The sequence below is a fragment of the Gastrolobium bilobum genome, unplaced genomic scaffold (assembly GCF_033153095.1).
Source record: "Gastrolobium bilobum isolate Gb01-03AN ecotype WA unplaced genomic scaffold, APGP_CSIRO_Gbil_v1 utg1991, whole genome shotgun sequence".
Classification (NCBI taxonomy): Eukaryota; Viridiplantae; Streptophyta; class Magnoliopsida; order Fabales; family Fabaceae; genus Gastrolobium; species Gastrolobium bilobum.
In genome coordinates this window covers 438,189-457,341 of record NW_026898956.1, presented here as the reverse complement: position 1 = coordinate 457,341, position 19,153 = coordinate 438,189, and the positions used below count along the sequence as shown (strand labels likewise).

Genomic DNA, 19,153 nt, shown 5'->3' with positions numbered 1-19,153 from the left:
AGGAACACTGTACACTGCTACACTTCATTTAAGATAAATGGACAAACAAACTACAAAGAGTTGCTTGCTTGCATCATCGCTACCACTCATTACACGAAGAAAGTAAAGAGTAAATGCGTAAATGTTATATTTACATACCAAATCTCACCCCCAGTACCATTAAATTATACATGAATTTGTATAGGAATCAAATCATATTCTTTCATACACACCCACAAAAATTCCAAGGACTCATCTTGAGTCATGTGCTCAGACTAAATCAAAAACTGAAAATACAAAGGAAATGTGAGAATAGCCGGTTACAAAACTGCATTTAATGGCTAAAATGGTTTGGAGATCGGATGCATTTATGATGCTTATCCGATACATGTCTACGCAAAAGAGAACAGAGTAAAAAAAGTATCAGAATGACAGAAATAGCATATAAAGATAATCACATATTATTAAAAATCAAGATTCAACTTTGAATCTGAAAACTTTTTACAGTTCTGTTTTGATGCTTGAATCCAGAGAGCCAAGTAGTTTAGGATATAGCGGAACCGCTTGACACCTGCTCCATATTAACTTTTGGACTCTTATAGCTAAGCTCCCACCAGATCCTTTAACAGCTCTTGTTACTAAAGCATAACCAGAATACAACAAAATCTTGAATCACCTCCAATATAGAGCTCTACAACATAAGTTAATAGACTATATGTAGGAGTCCTAGAGTTCATTCTCTGCACCCCTTTTCCAGCAAAATTTATTTTCATGATCCAACCAACCCCTTTTTGCGAGCATAGGCAGTAATCAGGAGAAACATAACAGCAGAAAATACTCCTGAGACAATAACTACCTGCGAACAAACAAGGTAAATTTTAATTTTTATTCAGAATATCTAGTTAAAGAGGGCGAATCTAGAGCAATGGTAAAACTGCTCCATTATGATTGAAAGGTCACAGTTTGAATCTAAGAAATAGTTTCTTTGGCAATATACAAGGGTAAGGATGCGCACAAGAATTGCCCCACGCTTACTCTTGCCAATCAAAGTTTAATGGAAGTGGTTTATTCAGAATATATAGTTCAAAATATTGCCGCCACATATATAAGCACACAGATGCGTGCATAAACCACAGCAGTTTGCGTACCCATTTGAACATGTAACCATGGTCGTCATTCCAAGTATATGGTATATTCATGCCAAAAATAGCAGCCACCAAAGAGTAGAAAGATAGACAAACAGTTCCGGAGCTAAGAAAGAGCTCTAACTGCAGTGTTGAAGAAGATGGATTAGCAACCTCATCGAAATAAAATACACTACAGAATACAGATAGATGACATGTATGGTGCAGAAACATTAAAGGCACCTGAATCAGCTGATTACGATGGTTGTCAAGCTGCAAAATGGAAAAACTTACTCATATTACATGTCATTTGCCAAAAACCCATAGATATCACCAGTAAATTGCTAGTTACTTACTTGAATATTAATATAATCTTCAGTATCATCAATATACTCTCGTAGCTTTAAATTAAATGAAAAAGAAAAGTAATTAGAAATATATAATACTCGGCTGCTTTTAGGTAAAGCTATCAAGAACAGCAAATCCAGAGTCCAAGTAAACCTATATAATTTAAGAACACGTACTTTTTTTTTTTAAGCAGATAAGAACACAGACTTTTAAAGAGGCTAAGCAAACATCAAAAGAATGCTCTAGTTTTCAGATCCTTTCTAGACAATCTTAATCTATCGGGGGTAGACTCTAACACATCTCACCATGAATAAATTCAGGGATCTTGAAAGCCTTTTTTTTTTTTTACATTCTTGAAAGCATATTTTAGGCATATAATCACCATTATCACAATGATATTCAATTAAAAAGGAAAAGGGGGTACAGCAAAGATCCAAGTATGCTCTATTAGATTCAAAAGGCTCTAACTTAGCAGTTAGCACAAATGGTTAAGAAATTGAGTGATCACCCAAGAAAGGTCTGAATTTCCCAATGGAAGGAAAATTATATTTAGTGATAAGAAAAAGACAAAAAAAGAGAAGGGGGACTTTGCACTCAAATACCACTTTTCGTCAATATACAATAAGGTTTTGCCAATGCCACAGGATTAGACTCTTGATTCAAAAGATAACCCCCTTATGCGACATAGAAAAATAGTACATTTTAGTGTACAACATACTGTAAACATGCAATGACAACTGACAAGTTGTAATTGAGGTGGTAGGGTCACATAACCCAGCAGTGCTTCAGCATGAATTAGAAATTTATATTTTTAATAAGGTTTACAATGATCCAGTTCATAATTAATGCACTGAATTGGCCTAGAATCCACGTGTTTCAAGAAAAATATATATACTTATTAGCAAATTTCATCGAACAAGTAGACAGAAAAATTTTAGGGCTCGCCAATTTCAATTACTATAAAATTTATTAAAAATGAACCATAGTTTTAATAAAGTATAAAAACCAAGTATCAAATAGAAGGAATCCAACTCACTATATCATCTCACACAATCCTTATGACTAATGAGAAGGAATTTTAAAAATCATAGCACAAAGAAACTTTTCAAAACAAATTTTTTAATATAAACTATAAATATCAACTTTAAACAGCAAGGGGAGGGGAAGAAGGAAGAGAGCAAAATGCACATCCCTCTGTTCGCCATTAATTTCAAAATATTAATTAATACAGTAAAAACCTTATAAACATTCACAGTATCAATTTGGCCAAACTTCAAGATGCTAACTAGTCTAAATCTAAAAGTCTCTACACAAAAGTCCAAGCTTTCAGTTCCCTGTCAAGTAAATAAATTAGTAAAAAGATCATAGGCTCCAAATTACTAAAAGGAACAAAAAATCATAATTTTTCTCCATATTTTTAACTAAATCTTCCAAAATATTTTTATATCAGGGATGTATGAAAATTAAGATTTACAGCTATCTTTTAGCACATGCACATACTTACTGTGGTTAATTTGTTCAAGGTGCCTTCAATTTGCATGAAATAAGCCTGCAAAATGAACAAACACCACTTATAAGAGTTATTTTTCATCATACATAATACGGAAGATCCTTTCCGACTATTTTTTTTAAAGTAAATAATGTTATGATGGACCTCCAATGAAAGTGTACAAGAGGAAGAAGCATCACTTGGAAGAAAAGATGACTCAGGCCCAATTAGAAGAAGGAAATCTGGCCCAAGTTGAGGAAATGGGAGGCACGGATGATGAAGGAAGATATGTGGGTGAAGGAGAAAAGTAGTTAGTTAGTAATATGGACAGATGGCAAGCATTGAATGGGGAATTAGAAGTGGGTGAAAGTGGGACGTGTGTGAGGGAATCTGTTATATAAGAAGGAACATGTGAAAGGAAAAAGGAAGTGGGTATCCATTATTTTGTGAATGAAAGGAACAGCTGCTGGTGAACTTTATGAGAGAGGGGGTTTCTCTTGTGAAGGGTAGCATCAAGTAGTAGTGGTAGCAGTCTATTAGCTGAAAGTGTCTCTGTTTTCTTTTCGTAATTGAGTAGGAAGCGTCTGTAATTTTCTTTACATTTGGAGTCGTAGTAATCTAGAGATTATGTGTTGTTAGCACTGTTATATTGCAGTAGAAGTAACGTGTACTGAGCTGTAGTTCGATTTGTGATTAATCCAAGTATGTTGTTTGTTTTAATTGTTGTAATTCCTTTAAAGTTGATATGAGTGCCATCAATTTGGTATCAAAGCTTCAAATCCTTGGAGCATTGAGCAAGAATACTAGTAATGTAAAAAATAAAAAGAAAGAAAGAAAGAAGAGATTCATAAAACTTCAAATTGATATTGAAAATCATCTGTATGATCAAATCACGAATGGAGACCAGAGTAGAGGTATTGGAATAGAGACTGGGAGAAATTGAGAGACACGTAGGAGGAACTGAGGGACGCTTGCTGGGAATGGAAAATACGATTCAACAAATGAATCTGACGATGATGAATTTCATGGAACGTATGAAGCCTCTTCTAGAAAGGAATGGACGAGGAACGAACAATGGAGAAAGTCATATACGCAACACCGAGACTAACAAAGATGAAGAACATATGAGAAGGGTGGAAGTTCCATATTTTGCTGGAGAAGATCCATACGGCTGGATCTATAGGGCGGAACGTTATTTTCGAATCAACCGAATTTCGGCTGAAGAACAAGTTGAGACTGCATCGATTTGCCTTTAAGGAAAAGCTCTTAACTGGTTCCAATGGTGGGAACCACGAAATCCGTCGATCACTTGGGACGAATTTCGTTCAGCAGTTTTGCAGAGGTTCCATTCATCTTCTTCAGGCAATCCATATGAGGCTCTAATGTGTCTTCGACAAACAGGAACAGTAGCGGAGTATCGTGAATGTTTCGAATTACTTTCTGCTCCCCTGACGAGGAGATGATGCAAGCAGCTTACTTAAACGGATTAAGGGAGGAAATTCGAGCTGAACTTCGTTTGCATGATTTGCGTGATTTGGGATGTCTCATGACGCTTGCTCAGTGAGTTGAAGAGAAGGAGAGGGTGTTGGGACGATTGGGAACGGCGATGGACAAAGCTGGATCTGGAAGTGCAAATGGGCTAGGGACTGGGATCCACACTCGTACAACCCTTCACAATCGGGCCAGCAATCATACGAATAGGCCCAATAATACGTTAAGTGAGGGACGAAATGGGTCACATGGATTAGGCTCACACACCACAGCCCAAAACGGTGGACAAGAGAATGAGATGCGAAATTCATCCAGCCCTAATTCTGAAGGTGCTAGTAGCGGGTCAAATACGATGAACAATGGAATGAGAGTGGGGACCCTAGCTCCAACAATGGAAGTCGTGAGTACAGGTACAAGCGATTGTCTCCTGAAGAATAAAGTGAGAAGAGAAGACGAAACTTGTGCTATCGCTGTGATGCGCCATACTCTCCAGACCACGTCTGCCAAAATCAACACTTGAGTGTTATGTTGCTAGGAGTAGGTGAAATGGTGATGGAAGAAGAGGATCCGGAAATCAGGAGCGAAGGAGACAGTCAAGGACAAGGGGAAGTCGTCCAACTTAGTGTGCATAGGATTGTGGGTTTGACGTCGAGCAGATCATTGAAGTTGTGGGGTGAGATCAAAGGGCGGAAGGTGACAGTATTAATAGACACAGGGGCATCGCATAATTCCCTCGCAAATCAGGTGGCTAGAGACTTGGATTTAAAGGCGGATGCAAGTAGGAGCTATTATGTAGTAGTAGGGGATGGACATCGAGTGCAAACGCAGGGGGTCTGTAAAGAGGTGATGTTGAATTTACCAGGCATGTCAGTACAGCAAGATTTTTTCTTGTTTGAACTTCGGGGAGTGGAGGTCATCTTGGGGTATTCATGGTTGGAAGGGTTAGGAGATATACAAGCTAATTTCAGAAAATTGGTGTTGAGGGTACCGTGGGAGGGGCAGATGGTAGAATTACGGGGAGATCCTACTTTGTCAAGGGAAAGGGTGTCCTTCAAAGGATTGGGAAAAGCTTGGAGGAAAGGGGAGGAGAAATTCTATGTTGAATTGGGTGAGTTGTCAATGGATGACAAGGAAGAAAGGGAACAATCTCCAACGGTTGTCAAATTACTGGGCGAGTTTGAAGATGTATTCAGGAAACCTTCAGGGTTACCACCGGTTCGAAATTGTGATCATCATATTCCGCTTAAAGAGGGAGCGGCCAATCCCAATTTAAGACCATACAGGTACCCATACTATCAAAAGGAGGAAGTAGAGAAGTTTGTTCGCGAAATGTTGGATACAGGGTGGATTCGTCCAAGCTCAAGCCCTTTCTCCATCCATTAATTCTAGTCAAGAAAAAAGATGGTAGCTGGTGTTTTTGTGTCGATTTCAGAGCACTGAATCCGGGGACTGTGCCTAACAAATTTCCTTTACCTGTGATTGACGAGTTGTTGGATGAATTGGCTGGGGCAGAGTTGTTTTCGAAGCTGGACCTGAAGTCTGGCTATAACCAGATTAGAATGAGGCCAGAAGACATAGAAAAAACGGCTTTTCGAACACATGAAGGGCACTATGAGTACCTGGTCATGCCGTTTGGATTGCGCAATGCACCTTCCACTTTCCAATCGTTAATGAATGAGGTATTTCGTCCCTTCTTGCGTAAATTTGTGTTAGTTTTCTTTGACGATATCCTTGTCTACAGCAAGAATGAGGATACCTATATTGATCATTTAACTCAAGTACTAACTGTTCTGAGAAACCATGAGTTATATGCTAATTTGAAGAAATGCTCCTTCATGCAACGGGAATTGGAGTAATTAGGCCACATTATTTCTGGAAAAGGAGTGAAGTCGGATCCTGTTAAGGTGGAGGCTATTCAACAGTGGCCAGAACCGAAAAATCTGAAGGGGCTGAGGGGTATTTTAGGACTGAAGGGTTACTACCGTCGCTTTGTAAAACACTATGGGCACCTTGCTCGTCCTCTCACACAACTACTCAAGAAGAATTGCTTTACTTGGCATGCGGAAGCCCAAGCTGCATTTGATGATTTAAAGAAAATAATGCTACACTTACCTTAATTGGCTACGCCAAATTTTGATGAAGTTTTTGTTGTCGAAACAGACGCCTCAGGTCTGGGCATGGGGGCTGTTCTGATGCAAAAGGGAAGACCTCTGGCATTCCTCAGTCAAGCCTTTTCAGAGACAGCAAAAGGATTATCGGTATATGAAAGAGAATTAAAAGCTATTGTATTTGCAATGCAAAAATGGCGCCATTATCTCTTAGGGCTTCATTTCATTATAAGAACTGATCAATAGAGCTTGAAGTATCTTACGGAGCAGCGGGTGTTAGTAGAAGGGCAGCAGTGCTGGGTGACAAAATTGTTGGGGTTTGATTTTGAAATTCAATACAAACCTGGAATTGAAAACAAAGCTGCGGATGCTTTGTCCAGAGTGATGGATTGCCGGGAAATGACTCTGATTTCCGGTCCAAATCTTGAGGCACTAGCGGATGAAATTTTGGCTAACCAAAATACAAGGCAAATTATGACTGAAATCATGATGAATGCAACGTCACATCCTAGTTATAGAGTTGCTAAAGGCTGTCTTTGGTTCCATAATCGTTTGGTCATACCACGCTCTTCAAAACAGATCCCAATTCTGTTGGAAGAGTACCATGCATCTCCATGGGGGGGTCATTCAAGGGAGATGAGGACTTACAAGAGATTGGCAGCCGTTTTTTGGTGGAAAGGCATGCGGAGGGCTGTGCAGTTGTTTGTGCAAGCTTGCGCTACTTGTCAGCAACAAAAAATCAGCACCTACAACCAGCGGGGTTATTGAGTCCATTGTCAATTCCTTCTCAAATTTGGGAAGATATTTCTATGGATTTTATTGGAGGACTACCTAAGTCTCGGGGAGTTGATACCATTACGGTTGTGGTTGACCGACTCTCTAAATATGCTCATTTTATCACTTTGACTCATCCTTTCACTGCTGGAATTGTGGCTGCTGTCTTTGTCAAGGAAATTGTTCGTTTACATGGATTTCCTAGTTCACTTGTGTCTGATAGGGATCGGGTTTTTGTCAGCAAATTTTGGAGTGAATTATTCAAGCTACCTGGCACTAAGTTGAAGTTTAGCTTTGCCTACCACCCACAAACGGATGGGCAGACCGAAGTTGTCAATAGAATCCTCGAAACTTACTTACGATGTTTTGCTAGTAATCATCCGAAGGGGTGGGCAAAATGGATTCCATGGGCAGAATTCTGGTTTAATACCACTTATAATCGTTCAACTCGGATGACTCCTTTCAAGGTAGTCTACGGGAGAGACCCACCTGCAGTTGTCCACTTTGCCAAGGGTGAGACAGCACTGGAGACTGTGGATCAATGGCTGGAAGCTAGAGACATCATTTTACAGGAGTTACGAAGAAATTTGTGTATGGCCCAAGAGAGAATGAAAGCTCAGACAAGCATAAAAGAGAGATGGAGTTTAATGTGGGTGACTTGGTATATTTAAAATTACAACCTTATAAGTTGAGGTCCTTATCCCGCCATCTCAATCAGAAATTGAGTCCCCGCTTTTATGGCCCATTTACCATTAAAAAAAGTGGGTCAAGTAGCTTATGAGCTTCACCTTCCCAGTCATTCAAAAATACATGCAGTGTTCCATGTGTCACAGCTCAAGAAAGCAATCAGTCCTGCAGTCCCTGTTCTTGATCTTCCTAAATGTTTAACTGACTCGTTAGAGCTGCAAGTTTGACCAGCCGCTGTTTTGGAAGTTCGACGATTGCGTAATGGAAAAACTGAAGTGTTGGTACAGTGGGAAGACTTGCCTGAGTGTGAGAAATCTTGGGAAGATGCTGAGCTGCTGCAAGAGCAATTCCCTTCTTTACACCTTGAGGACAAGGTGATACTCAAAGGGGGAAGTATTGATGGACCTCCAATGAAAGTGTACAAGAGGAAGAAGCATCTCATTGGAAGAAAAGATGACTTAGGCCCAATTAGAAGAAGGAAATCTGGCCCAAGTTGAGGAAATGGGAGGCACGGATGGTGAAGGAAGATCTGTGGGTGAAGGAGAAAAGGAGTTAGTTAGTAATATGGACATATGGCAAGCATTGAATGGGGAATTAGAAGTGGGTGAAAGTGGGACGTGTGCGAGGGAATCTGTTATATAAGAAGGAACGTGTGAAAGGAAGGGGGTATCAGTTATTTTGTGAATGAAAAGAACAGGTGATGGTGAACTTTATGAGAGAGGGGGTTTCTCTTGTGAAGGGTAGCATCAAGGAGTAGTGGTAGCAGTCTATTAGCTGAAAATGTCTCTGTTTTTTTTTCGTAATTGAGTAGGAAGCATCTGTAATTTTCTTTACATTTGGAGTCGTAGTAATCTGGAGATTATGTGTTGTTAGCACTGTTATATTGCAGTAGTAGTAACGTGTACTGAGTTGTAGTTCAATTTGTGATTAATCCAAGTATGTTGTTTGTTTTAATTGTTGTAATTCCTTTAAAGTTGATATGAGTGCCATCATGTCATAACCTCGAGTAACATTTCAAGCTCTTCCACGTCATTTTCATCTAAACGAACTGTTGCTACACTTGCTCTACTTGCTCTGGATATGCTTGCTCTACTTGCTCTGGATATCTTTGATCCTATGGTGGGGGAGGCAGCAAACCAATTTGCAGGACCTGATCCGCTAACTGGTGATGATGAACATGCCAACTTTCTTGACAAGTATAGGTCAGCCATATCATCATCATCATCCAGCAATTGTTCAAGCTCATCTCTGACCTGTAGCAAATAACAAAAGCTGGTAACGGGAAAGGAAAAAGGAATATATGTTGTATTCCATTTAAAACTGGTCTTGGCAGTTTACAGTCAATTTGGACTTTATAAAATCCATCACCCACAATTGGGCACAATGTTGTTGAAGTCATCGATAAGCAGAAGTCAATGATATCATTTGAAAATAATATTTTTTATTTTGTAAAGAAAGGAGATGACACAATGCAAGAATGAGGTGCAAACCTCAGTTAAGTAAACTAATACTGTAAAGAACCAATTCAACCCAAAAGCTTAAGCTGTTGGGTGAGGTTACATTAATGATTTTATATATCTCAACACGCCCCCTCACACGAGAGCCCACTGGGCTTGAAGGGTGGACAATGCACAGGCCTACCTACCTGTGCGAACAAAGAAATTCCACTACAAAGAAAGTGGGGGGCGGTGAGGATCGAACCCGGGACACGAGGCTCTGATACCATGTAAAGAACCTTGGGATACACCACCCTAAAAGCTAGCTCAAAGGGTGAGAGTGCCCAAGGCCTTATAAACTCCACATTAGTTGCACATACAACCAATGTGGGACTATATATCTCAACACGCCCCCTCACACAAGAGCCCATTAGGCTTGAAGAGTGGACAATGCAACAGGCCCAGCCTACCTGTGCTAAGAAATGCCACAAGAGAAAGTGGGGGGCGGCGAGGCTCTGATACCATGTAAAGAACCAATTCAACCCAAAAGCTTAAGCTGTTGGGTGAGGTTACATTAATGATTTTATATATCTCAACACGCCCCCTCACACGAGAGCCCACTGGGCTTGAAGGGTGGACAATGCACATGCCTACTTACCTGTGCGAACAAAGAAATTCCACTAGAAAGAAAGTGGGGGGCGGTGAGGATCGAACCCGGGACACGAGGCTCTGATACCATGTAAAGAACCAATTCAACACAAAAGCTTAAGCTGTTGGGTGAGGTTACATTAATGATTTTATATATCTCAACAAATACAGTATATGAATAAACGCCTTCTGAACAAATATATTAATATTGATCATGTGAAGTTGTGCAGAGAAACAAATGAACAACTTTTTAATATGATAAAAAACAAGCTAAACACAGTGGTTTAGATCCCCATAATATTCAGCATAGAGATCATGAAAGCTCCTTAAGTTCACATTCAAACAAAACCCTATTACCTGGTTTATAAGCAAGTATAGGTCTCGAGAATGGGAAAACCTATCTTATAGATTACTAGGATGCTAGCAACCCTATCTGATTTACATTAAATTTCAGTAAATAACCAATTAACCATCTTCATGAGGGACAGAGAAGGAAATATGTAGAAAATTAGAATTCAAACATGTTTCCGTTTTTATTTCCTATTAATTAGGATTGATTGTGATTGATTAGAATTGATTGTGATTAGGATTGTGATAGGATTGATTAGTCATCGCTTAGTCATTCTTAGCGATTCTTTCTTGTATAAATACTCACTCATGTAATTTATTCAATATCAATATACAAAAACTTCTTTTCAATATGGTATCAGAGCGGGTTCGTTCCTACCCTAATTCAAATCTGAAATAACCATCCAAACACTTCCATCACCGTCAAACACCTCCTAAACACCGCCTTGAATCTGTCCAACACAGAAACCTAGTTTACTGACCTCCGATCAAAAAAGTGAGGTGACCATTCGACTCAGAAGGATCCGACGAGTCGACCGCCGCTGGACCCATCGCCGTCAGCCGCTGCACGCGCCACCACGCGCCGCCTTCCAGACGTTTTTTTCCGTCGCGACTTGCACAGACCTTCTCGCCGGCTTCTCCCCTTCCTGTTCCAGAGGTCAGATCAAAAGTTTACAAAACTTGATTTTTCATCAACGGTCAACCCTTCTCTTTTTATTCATGGCTTCCTCAAAACACTCTTTTTATTACCACGAGCAACCTCCTAAGGCCACTAGTCATGTGGTCCAGCAAGGTACAACTTTCCATGTTGATAGTCAAAATCATTGGATCCTTGATTCTGGAGCCTCTGATCATATGACAGGTAATCTTGGCTTGTTTTGTTCATACACTCCATATTCTGAACCTTCTCGGGTCAAGATCGCCGATGGCAGTTTTTCCCAGATTGCGGGACACGGAACCATTAAACTTTCTGAGCTGATTACTTTGACATCAGTTCTTTATGTTCCTTCTCTGACTTGTAATCTCATTTCCATTAGCAAGCTCACCTCTGAGTTGCATTGCTTTGCTAAATTCTTTCCACATGGTTGTGTTTTTCAGGAACAGGACTCAGAGAGGATGATTGGCAGTGCTAGAGAGAATGGTGGACTTTACTACTTTGAGGAGGATGTGACTCATGAAGCTGTTTTCGTAGAAAAAAACTCTATGTTTCCTTTTGATTCATGTAATGATGTTATGCTGTGGCATCGTAGGCTAGGCCATCCAAATTTTATTTATCTTCAGAAGTTGTTGCCAAACTTATTTATTAATAAAAGTCCAAGTTTGTTTTCTTGTGATATTTGTCAACTTGCCAAGCATACTCGTGCTCATTATCCTTCTAAAGTTCACCATGACTCTTCCCCATTTTCCTTAATTCATAGCGACATATGGGGTCCAGCCCGTGTTAAAAATATTTCAGGTACTCGATGGTTCATTACCTTCATTGATGACCATTCTCGAGTTTGTTGGGTGTATCTTCTAAAGGATAAGTCCGATGCTGCATCCGTGTTTAAAAAATTTCATGCCATGGTTCAAACCCAATTCCAAGTTGCTATACAAATTCTTCGTACAGATAATGGCAAAGAGTATTTTAACTCTATTCTTGGAGAATATCTTTCCCAACATGGCATCCTTCACCAAAGCTCGTGTCCTGACACACCCCAACAAAACGGAGTTGCGGAAAGAAAAAACCGACATCTCCTTGAAGTTGCTCGGGCTCTTATGTTTACCACGAGTGTTCCTAAATATCTTTGGGGAGAGGCAGTTCTCACTGCCTCGTATCTGATAAATCGAATGCCATCTCGCATTCTGAAATTTCAGTCTCCTCTTTCTAGTCTTGTTCGTATCTTCCCTTCCTTCCGAGGTGTCTCCTCCTTACCTCTCAAGTTATTTGGTTGTGTTGTATTTGTCCATATTCCCTCCCATCAACGGTCTAAGCTTGATCCTAAGTCTCTCCAGTGTGTCTTTATTGGTTATTCTCCTACTCAACGTGGCTATAAGTGTTATTCACCCTCTCTTCGTAAGGTCTTTGTCTCTATGGATGTCACTTTTTCTGAGAATGACCCTTTCTTCCCCTCGACTTCTCTTCAGGGGGAGTCTATAGGAGTAGATGAAGATCAGTCATGGGAACCTATTAATGCCACAGTATTACCTCTACTTTTGGAAACAGGGGGAGCTACAGAATCCTCACCATCAGGAGCCTCCTCAAAATGGGGACAAGTTTATAGCAGGCGAAAGCCTCCTCAAAGTGTGAATAACCCAGAGCCTCTACACTGCCAGGATTCTGAACCATGTTCTAGTTCTAGCACCCCAATACTTGAGTGTCATGGTGAAAATGATCTACACTTGCCCATTGCTCTCAGAAAAGGTACTCGATCTTGTACTACTCATCCTATTTCTAATCATATTTCATATGGAAAGTTGTCCCCAGGGTTTCGTGCTTTCAATACTATGTTGGATAGTACAAAGATACCGAGAAATATACATGAGGCTCTCAATGATAAAAAATGGAGGGATGCTGTCTTTGAAGAAATGAATGCTTTAGAAAGAAATGGAACTTGGGAGATAGTGACCCTACCCAAAGAAAAAAAGGCAGTAGGATGCAAATGGGTGTTTACAATAAAATTCAATGCAGATAATAGCATCAACAGATACAAGGCAAGATTGGTTGCAAAGGGTTTCACTCAGACTCATGGGATAGATTATCATGAGACTTTTGCTCCGGTTGCTAAAGTCAATACCATCCGAGTTCTCTTATCTCTTGCTGCCAATCTAGATTGGCCTCTGCAACAGTTAGATGTGAAGAATGCATTCCTAAATGGTGACTTACATGAAGAAGTCTATATGGATCCTCCACCTGGTTTTGAAAAGGGAAATGAATCAGTGTGTAAACTAAAAAAGTCTCTATATGGATTGAAACAGTCTCCCAGAGAATGGTTCGACAAATTCACACAAGCAGTCAAAAGAAGAGGCTTCGTTCAAGCACAGACTGATCATACTCTCTTCCACAAACACTCTAAGGATGGTAAAATTGCTATTCTTATTGTATATGTAGATGATATAATTCTTACAGGTGATGATATTGAGGAATTGAACACCTTGAAGAAATTTCTAGCAGCTCAATTTGAACTCAAAGACCTTGGCACTCTCAAATATTTCCTTGGTATGGAAGTTGCTAGGAGCAAAACAGGCATCACTCTAACACAAAAGAAATATGTTCTAGATCTTTTGTTGGAAACAGGAATGTTAGGGTGTAAACCTGCTGAGACACCTGTGGAACCTAATACCAAGTTAGGTATTGAAGATGGGAATGAGGTGGATAAAGAACAATATCAGCGATTGGTTGGTAAACTAATCTACTTATCTCATACGCGTCCTGACATTGCCTTTGCGGTGAGTATGATTAGTCAATTCATGCACTCACCCAAGGAGAAGCATCTTAGTGCAGTCTATAGGGTGCTTAGATACCTCAAGAATACTCCAGGAAGAGGATTATTCTTTAAAAAGGGGTATAAAAGGACAATTGAAATCTACACTGATGCAGATTGGGCAGGCTCATCAGTAGACAGAAGATCTACCTCAGGCTATTGCACCTATGTGTGGGGAAATCTTGTTACTTGGAGAAGCAAAAAGCAAACAGTGGTTGCAAGAAGTAGTGCTGAAGCAGAATTTCGAGCTTTAGCTCATGGAGTTTGTGAAGGAATCTGGTTGAGAAGACTTCTTCAAGAGTTGAAGATTTCATATTCCCTACCAATAAAACTATATTGTGACAACAAGGCAGCTGTTAGCATTGCTCAAAATCCTGTGCATCATGATCGAACAAAGCACGTGGAAGTTGATCGTCACTTCATCAAAGAAAAATTAGATGATGGAAGTGTGCATTTGATATATGTTCCAACCAAAGAGCAAACGGCAGATGTCCTTACCAAGGGCCTACACCGTCCAGCATTCGAAGACTTGATTGGCAAGTTGGGAATGATCAATATTTACCTCCCAACTTGAGGGGGAGTGTAGAAAATTAGAATTCAAACATGTTTCCGTTTTTATTTCCTATTAATTAGGATTGATTGTGATTGATTAGAATTGATTGTGATTAGGATTGTGATAGGATTGATTAGTCATCGCTTAGTCATTCTTAGCGATTCTTTCTTGTATAAATACTCACTCATGTAATTTATTCAATATCAATATACAAAAACTTCTTTTCAATAAAATAGTATTTAGGAATTAAATAAGTTTATGCTTTATAATAAGGAATTTGCTAACAAGTGCCTTTAGGACAATGGTTAAGGAATAAAAAATGAAAAGTAAAACATTTAATATATTGGGAACTCAAGAATTTATTGCTTTCTTCTTAAGTAGTTTAACCATTAAAAGACCCTTACAATGATCGGGGAAGATTAAGGATTTAAGTTCACAAGCAAACCTTGATACAAGAAAATGAAATTCAAATATGAAGGAAGAATATATGATATTGAACTAGTTTAAAACCAAGATGTTAGACAAAATAAGTATTATTTAGAATCAATTCAAATCTATATTTACCAAACTAATTTGAATTTAAACAGAACTAATCGGGTCTTAAATAAGCCAAACACTCCTTATATCAGATTACGTACTTATAAATGTCTGACTTATCTAAAATTTGGTATGCATGGTCATCTAGATAACATTACATGATTCAACAAATGGATTGGATAATTTTGCATTCTATAAAATGTTATTGAACAGTGAAAGGGTTCAAGACTTGCTCCCAGAGAAGGTGGATCTATTCCCTTTTAAAAGCTATAAAATAAAGGTACAAAAAACCTCCAATTCCTTTGTATATCTATCAGAAATCGACTTTGAGATTGAATGCCAGAACCCAACTTTATATACCTCAAAGAACAACAACATAAAGGATCTATGAAAATAATCTCATGTAATGTAGTGAAAATTGGATCTTCAGACCTTAAAAATACACCTTCCAATTTTCAAACTCTAGTAAACTGATATGAAGGCATTTTTTTCAATAATTAATTTTTCATCAACTCATGCACATTCATACAAATAAATATCCCTTCCCATTTTAAAAAAGTCCAAAATATCAACAGCATTAACAGGAAAAAGGTGCAGACTGCAGAACATATTCATATAAAAGTAAAGAGGCTTTTTTCCAAAAAAATATATATTCAATAGTATAGGAAAATTTGACAAACCTTTTGAACCCTAGCAGTCAGCCTTGTCATTGCACTCTTTAGTTTACGAACTCTATCCAAATTACGACTACTAATCTGCAGATTACAATAATTCAAAAATTCATAACAGTTAAACCAAAAAAAAGTGAAGAAATTAAATAAAAAAAGAAAAAAAAGGAACATATTCTTCAAAAAGGTTAAAAAATTGAACTAGAGATCCATATATTAACCTAAGCAACAGAAACCTAAAGCAACCATAATTAGAATGAACATCTCAATGATAAAAAGATCATAAGTATAAAAAATCAAAAGGACAAGATATTTGAACTGAAAGAAAGAAAAATCCACAGAGCCACTTTTACAAAGCTTCTTATTTGTTAACTTATTCTATATCTGAGGAAAGGGTAATGGGTTCAGATTAAAATCAAAAACAGGAGAGAAGAATCAACTACATAAGGAATTCAATTATATATGTACCTTTGAGGTAAGTTCATCTAATGCAGGATAAGCAGCCATCTCCAATTCTGTTGTACGTGCAGCGAGAAAACTACAAATGGCTTCTAAAGCTACCTCCAGGGCCCGGAATTCAAAGGGTGACTCTACATTGCGTAATATAGATCATTCAGATATGAGGGGGGGAAAACAATGTTTGAGAATAATCAGTTCAAATAAATTCATTAACAAGGGCATGAGATGATGCAAATAAAAAGACAGATTTCTAAGAGAAACAGAAGCAGTCAATAAGTTCGTTTATTACTCATGGTTCATCTTTAATGTAACATACCATCTTCTTCGGCTGCTTCAGTATCATGTTGACCATCAATATACTCTTTACCATCTCCTTGCTGTTGATGAATGGCACTTACTTGAGGCAATCTCCTTTGCAGTTCCTCAACAACAGGGACCACATTTTCATCTGTTGGATCTCGTAGCAATACCTATACCACAATTTAGTTGTAATCAGAATGCGGAGGCAAAGCCATCTCAATCTCTAGAAACAACTATACGTTATACAAAGGACCAAAGGATGAATACAAGGATTTACAGATAAACAAACCAGGTTAGAGGACATAGTTAATGAACTTATTGAGGCTGACTCTGCAATATCCTAGTTCTAACAAAGTCCATCCTTTGCTGCTAGGCATAAAAGTACGCAACAAAATCATGAAGGTATATCCTTGTACAAGATGACAAGGGTTCTATGCCATTACATTAAGCAAGGCTGAAATCAATACTATAATGGGCAGAACAAGCCAATAAATAGTTTATGTCTTCATACCAGTTTTCTTCAATGAACTTGATAACAAAAATCAAATTTATTTAACAAAAAATTAATCTTTTTGTCCAATGATTCATGCCTTTAAATGCATGAGTTCAATGATAAGATGCAAGGAGAATGCCATATCTACCATTCCTCTAATCCTCATTGCTCAATCAGTCTAAGTAAAGGACAAGTTCGAAGCCATAATGTTACTATTCCTGCTCCTTCAGAGATGGAGGCAGTGACATTATGTATTCAAGCATAAAAACTTCATGGTAACACAATCATTTTTCAACCATTTTTTCCCCATTGAGACATGCAACACACATCAGAAAGAAGCTTCTTCCACCCCCAACAATCAACAACAAATGCATACACACAAAAGAAAACCCAACTAACCTCTTCGGCTGTGATAATTGCTTTGATATGCTGAAAATCAGAACAAGAGAAGCAAATTAAAAACAAAATTAAAAAAAAAAAAAAAAACACAAAATTAGAAAAAAAAAAAAAAAAAAAAAAAAAAAAAAAAAAATTGCAAGGACCTCCAAGTTAATAACAATGGCCTTCTCACGACCCAGAATGGTAGAGGGGTAAGAGAGCAAGGGATCAAGAATTCTTAGATCACGAGCGTGAATCTGAACCCTGTGCATGATGGCATACTTGTCGACGTCAAGCAATGAACCTTGGCCAGTGCTATCAAATAGAATCCAACTCCTCGAAGATTGTGTCTTCTTCTTCAGAACCGCCATGGCCTGTGGGTCCGCAGGAACAACACTCCCATCCCGAGCCATCTCTGACCCTATCCCCACAACTTCACAATCACATGCCCCAACCTCAATTCAACTCCAATACTCTCTGATTCAATTCAACTGCATCCACAAACCCCACAACAAGCACAACTTCTCATGCATCTCATCCAACACCAAATCAGTATCCCACTCCCGCATAAAAAAAATATTTTTATTTTATTTTTTCCCAATGGAATCAGATTCTCAGAAAACAAACAAACAGAACTGAAATTAAATAAAAAATTAAATAAAAATTCTCCTCTCTCTCTCTCTCTCTTTCTTTTTCTTTCCCTCCCAGAAAAAACAAAAAAAAAAACCAAAAAAAAAGTTACTTAAGGGTTTGATTTAAGTGCTTATTTTAAATGTAATTTTGTGAGTTTCTAGCGGAGAATGCAAAGTGAAGGCGATGGAGGGATTGTAGAAATGGTGAAGAAGGTTAACAACATGAACGTCAAGGTTTGGTGAGGGTTACGGGGCATACCATATTTATTAAGGTGGGTCCCCTCATAATGGCCAATGAGGTGATGCCAACATAAGAGGACAAGGGGTAAAACGGGAAATAAGTAATAGTGTAATGAGATGTTCCGGTGCCTCCGTGGCCCACCTGAAATATGGTACGGCGGATCCTTGTGTTGGCCTGTGGCTGTTGCCTCTTTCCATGCAATTACGTCTTTATTTTCGCTTTCCTTTCCTTTATTTGCCACAAACACAACTAGTTCAGGTTCTCTTCGCTTTTCATTGGATGATTATCCTATTACATTTTGAAATTTGTCGTCGTAATTAGCATGAATGATTTTTATTCGAATTGTATCAGGATTGTACAGATGATGATTTGATTAGGTATTTGAATATGTATCTGGTGAATATCTTATAAAGAAGATATTTAATTTTGTTCCTCCTTTGATTTACAACTTTTTCTTACACTATTTTATTGGGATATAATTTTGATGTGTTAAATTAAAGTTTGTATGCTGTATATGATTTTTTAAAAATATATTATCATCATCTTACAAATACCGTTTCAGAAATATAATTTTGTAATTTCTTACGAATATATCATTAAATAATAATTAATACACATTATAAATAAGGAATTATTTTCCCATAATATTATATGTACTCACAACTCACAAGCGTGTGAATCAAGTTCAACTTGGACTTTTTTAACAGTGATGCACATCTAAAATTAATTAATAACATTTTCTTAAAAAAATATAAAAAATAATAATAACATTTTAAAAGTAAAACTCTTTTATGTTAATAATATATCAAAATTAAACTCAAATAACAGTTACTTAGAAACAAAATTAAATCGCATAAAAATTAAACATAAATTAAGTCACATACACGAAAAATATATTTAGTTAGTATTTATAAAAAGTAATATTCTAATATTAGACATTCAGTTGTGTTATTTAGTAGGGAGAATTTTATCATTCTTGTTATCAATCTAACTCAA

General features: G+C 38.0%; 1 protein-coding gene across 4 annotated transcripts; it reads right to left on the bottom strand.

Annotated features, from left to right (window-relative positions):
- Positions 1-156: 156 nt before the first annotated feature.
- LOC133285738 (magnesium transporter MRS2-I-like) lies at positions 157-18,100 on the bottom strand. 4 transcript variants are annotated; one of them, XM_061483007.1, is made up of 11 exons: positions 17,449-18,100; positions 17,306-17,335; positions 16,430-16,583; positions 16,123-16,244; positions 15,667-15,741; positions 9,002-9,253; positions 2,956-3,000; positions 1,460-1,504; positions 1,347-1,376; positions 1,128-1,247; positions 159-835 (listed from the first exon to the last, which is right to left on the bottom strand). In XM_061483007.1, the coding sequence occupies exons 1-11, from the start codon at positions 17,695-17,697 to the stop codon at positions 749-751; spliced, it is 1,209 nt and encodes a 402-aa protein (XP_061338991.1). In that variant the 5' UTR covers positions 17,698-18,100; the 3' UTR covers positions 159-748. The 4 variants fall into 4 exon arrangements, 3 of the variants coding, with proteins under 3 accessions (XP_061338992.1, XP_061338993.1, XP_061338991.1); XM_061483008.1 differs by lacking the exon at positions 1,460-1,504 and having other exon boundaries at positions 157-835; XM_061483009.1 differs by lacking the exon at positions 2,956-3,000 and having other exon boundaries at positions 157-835.
- Between the last annotated feature and the right edge of the window lie 1,053 nt (positions 18,101-19,153).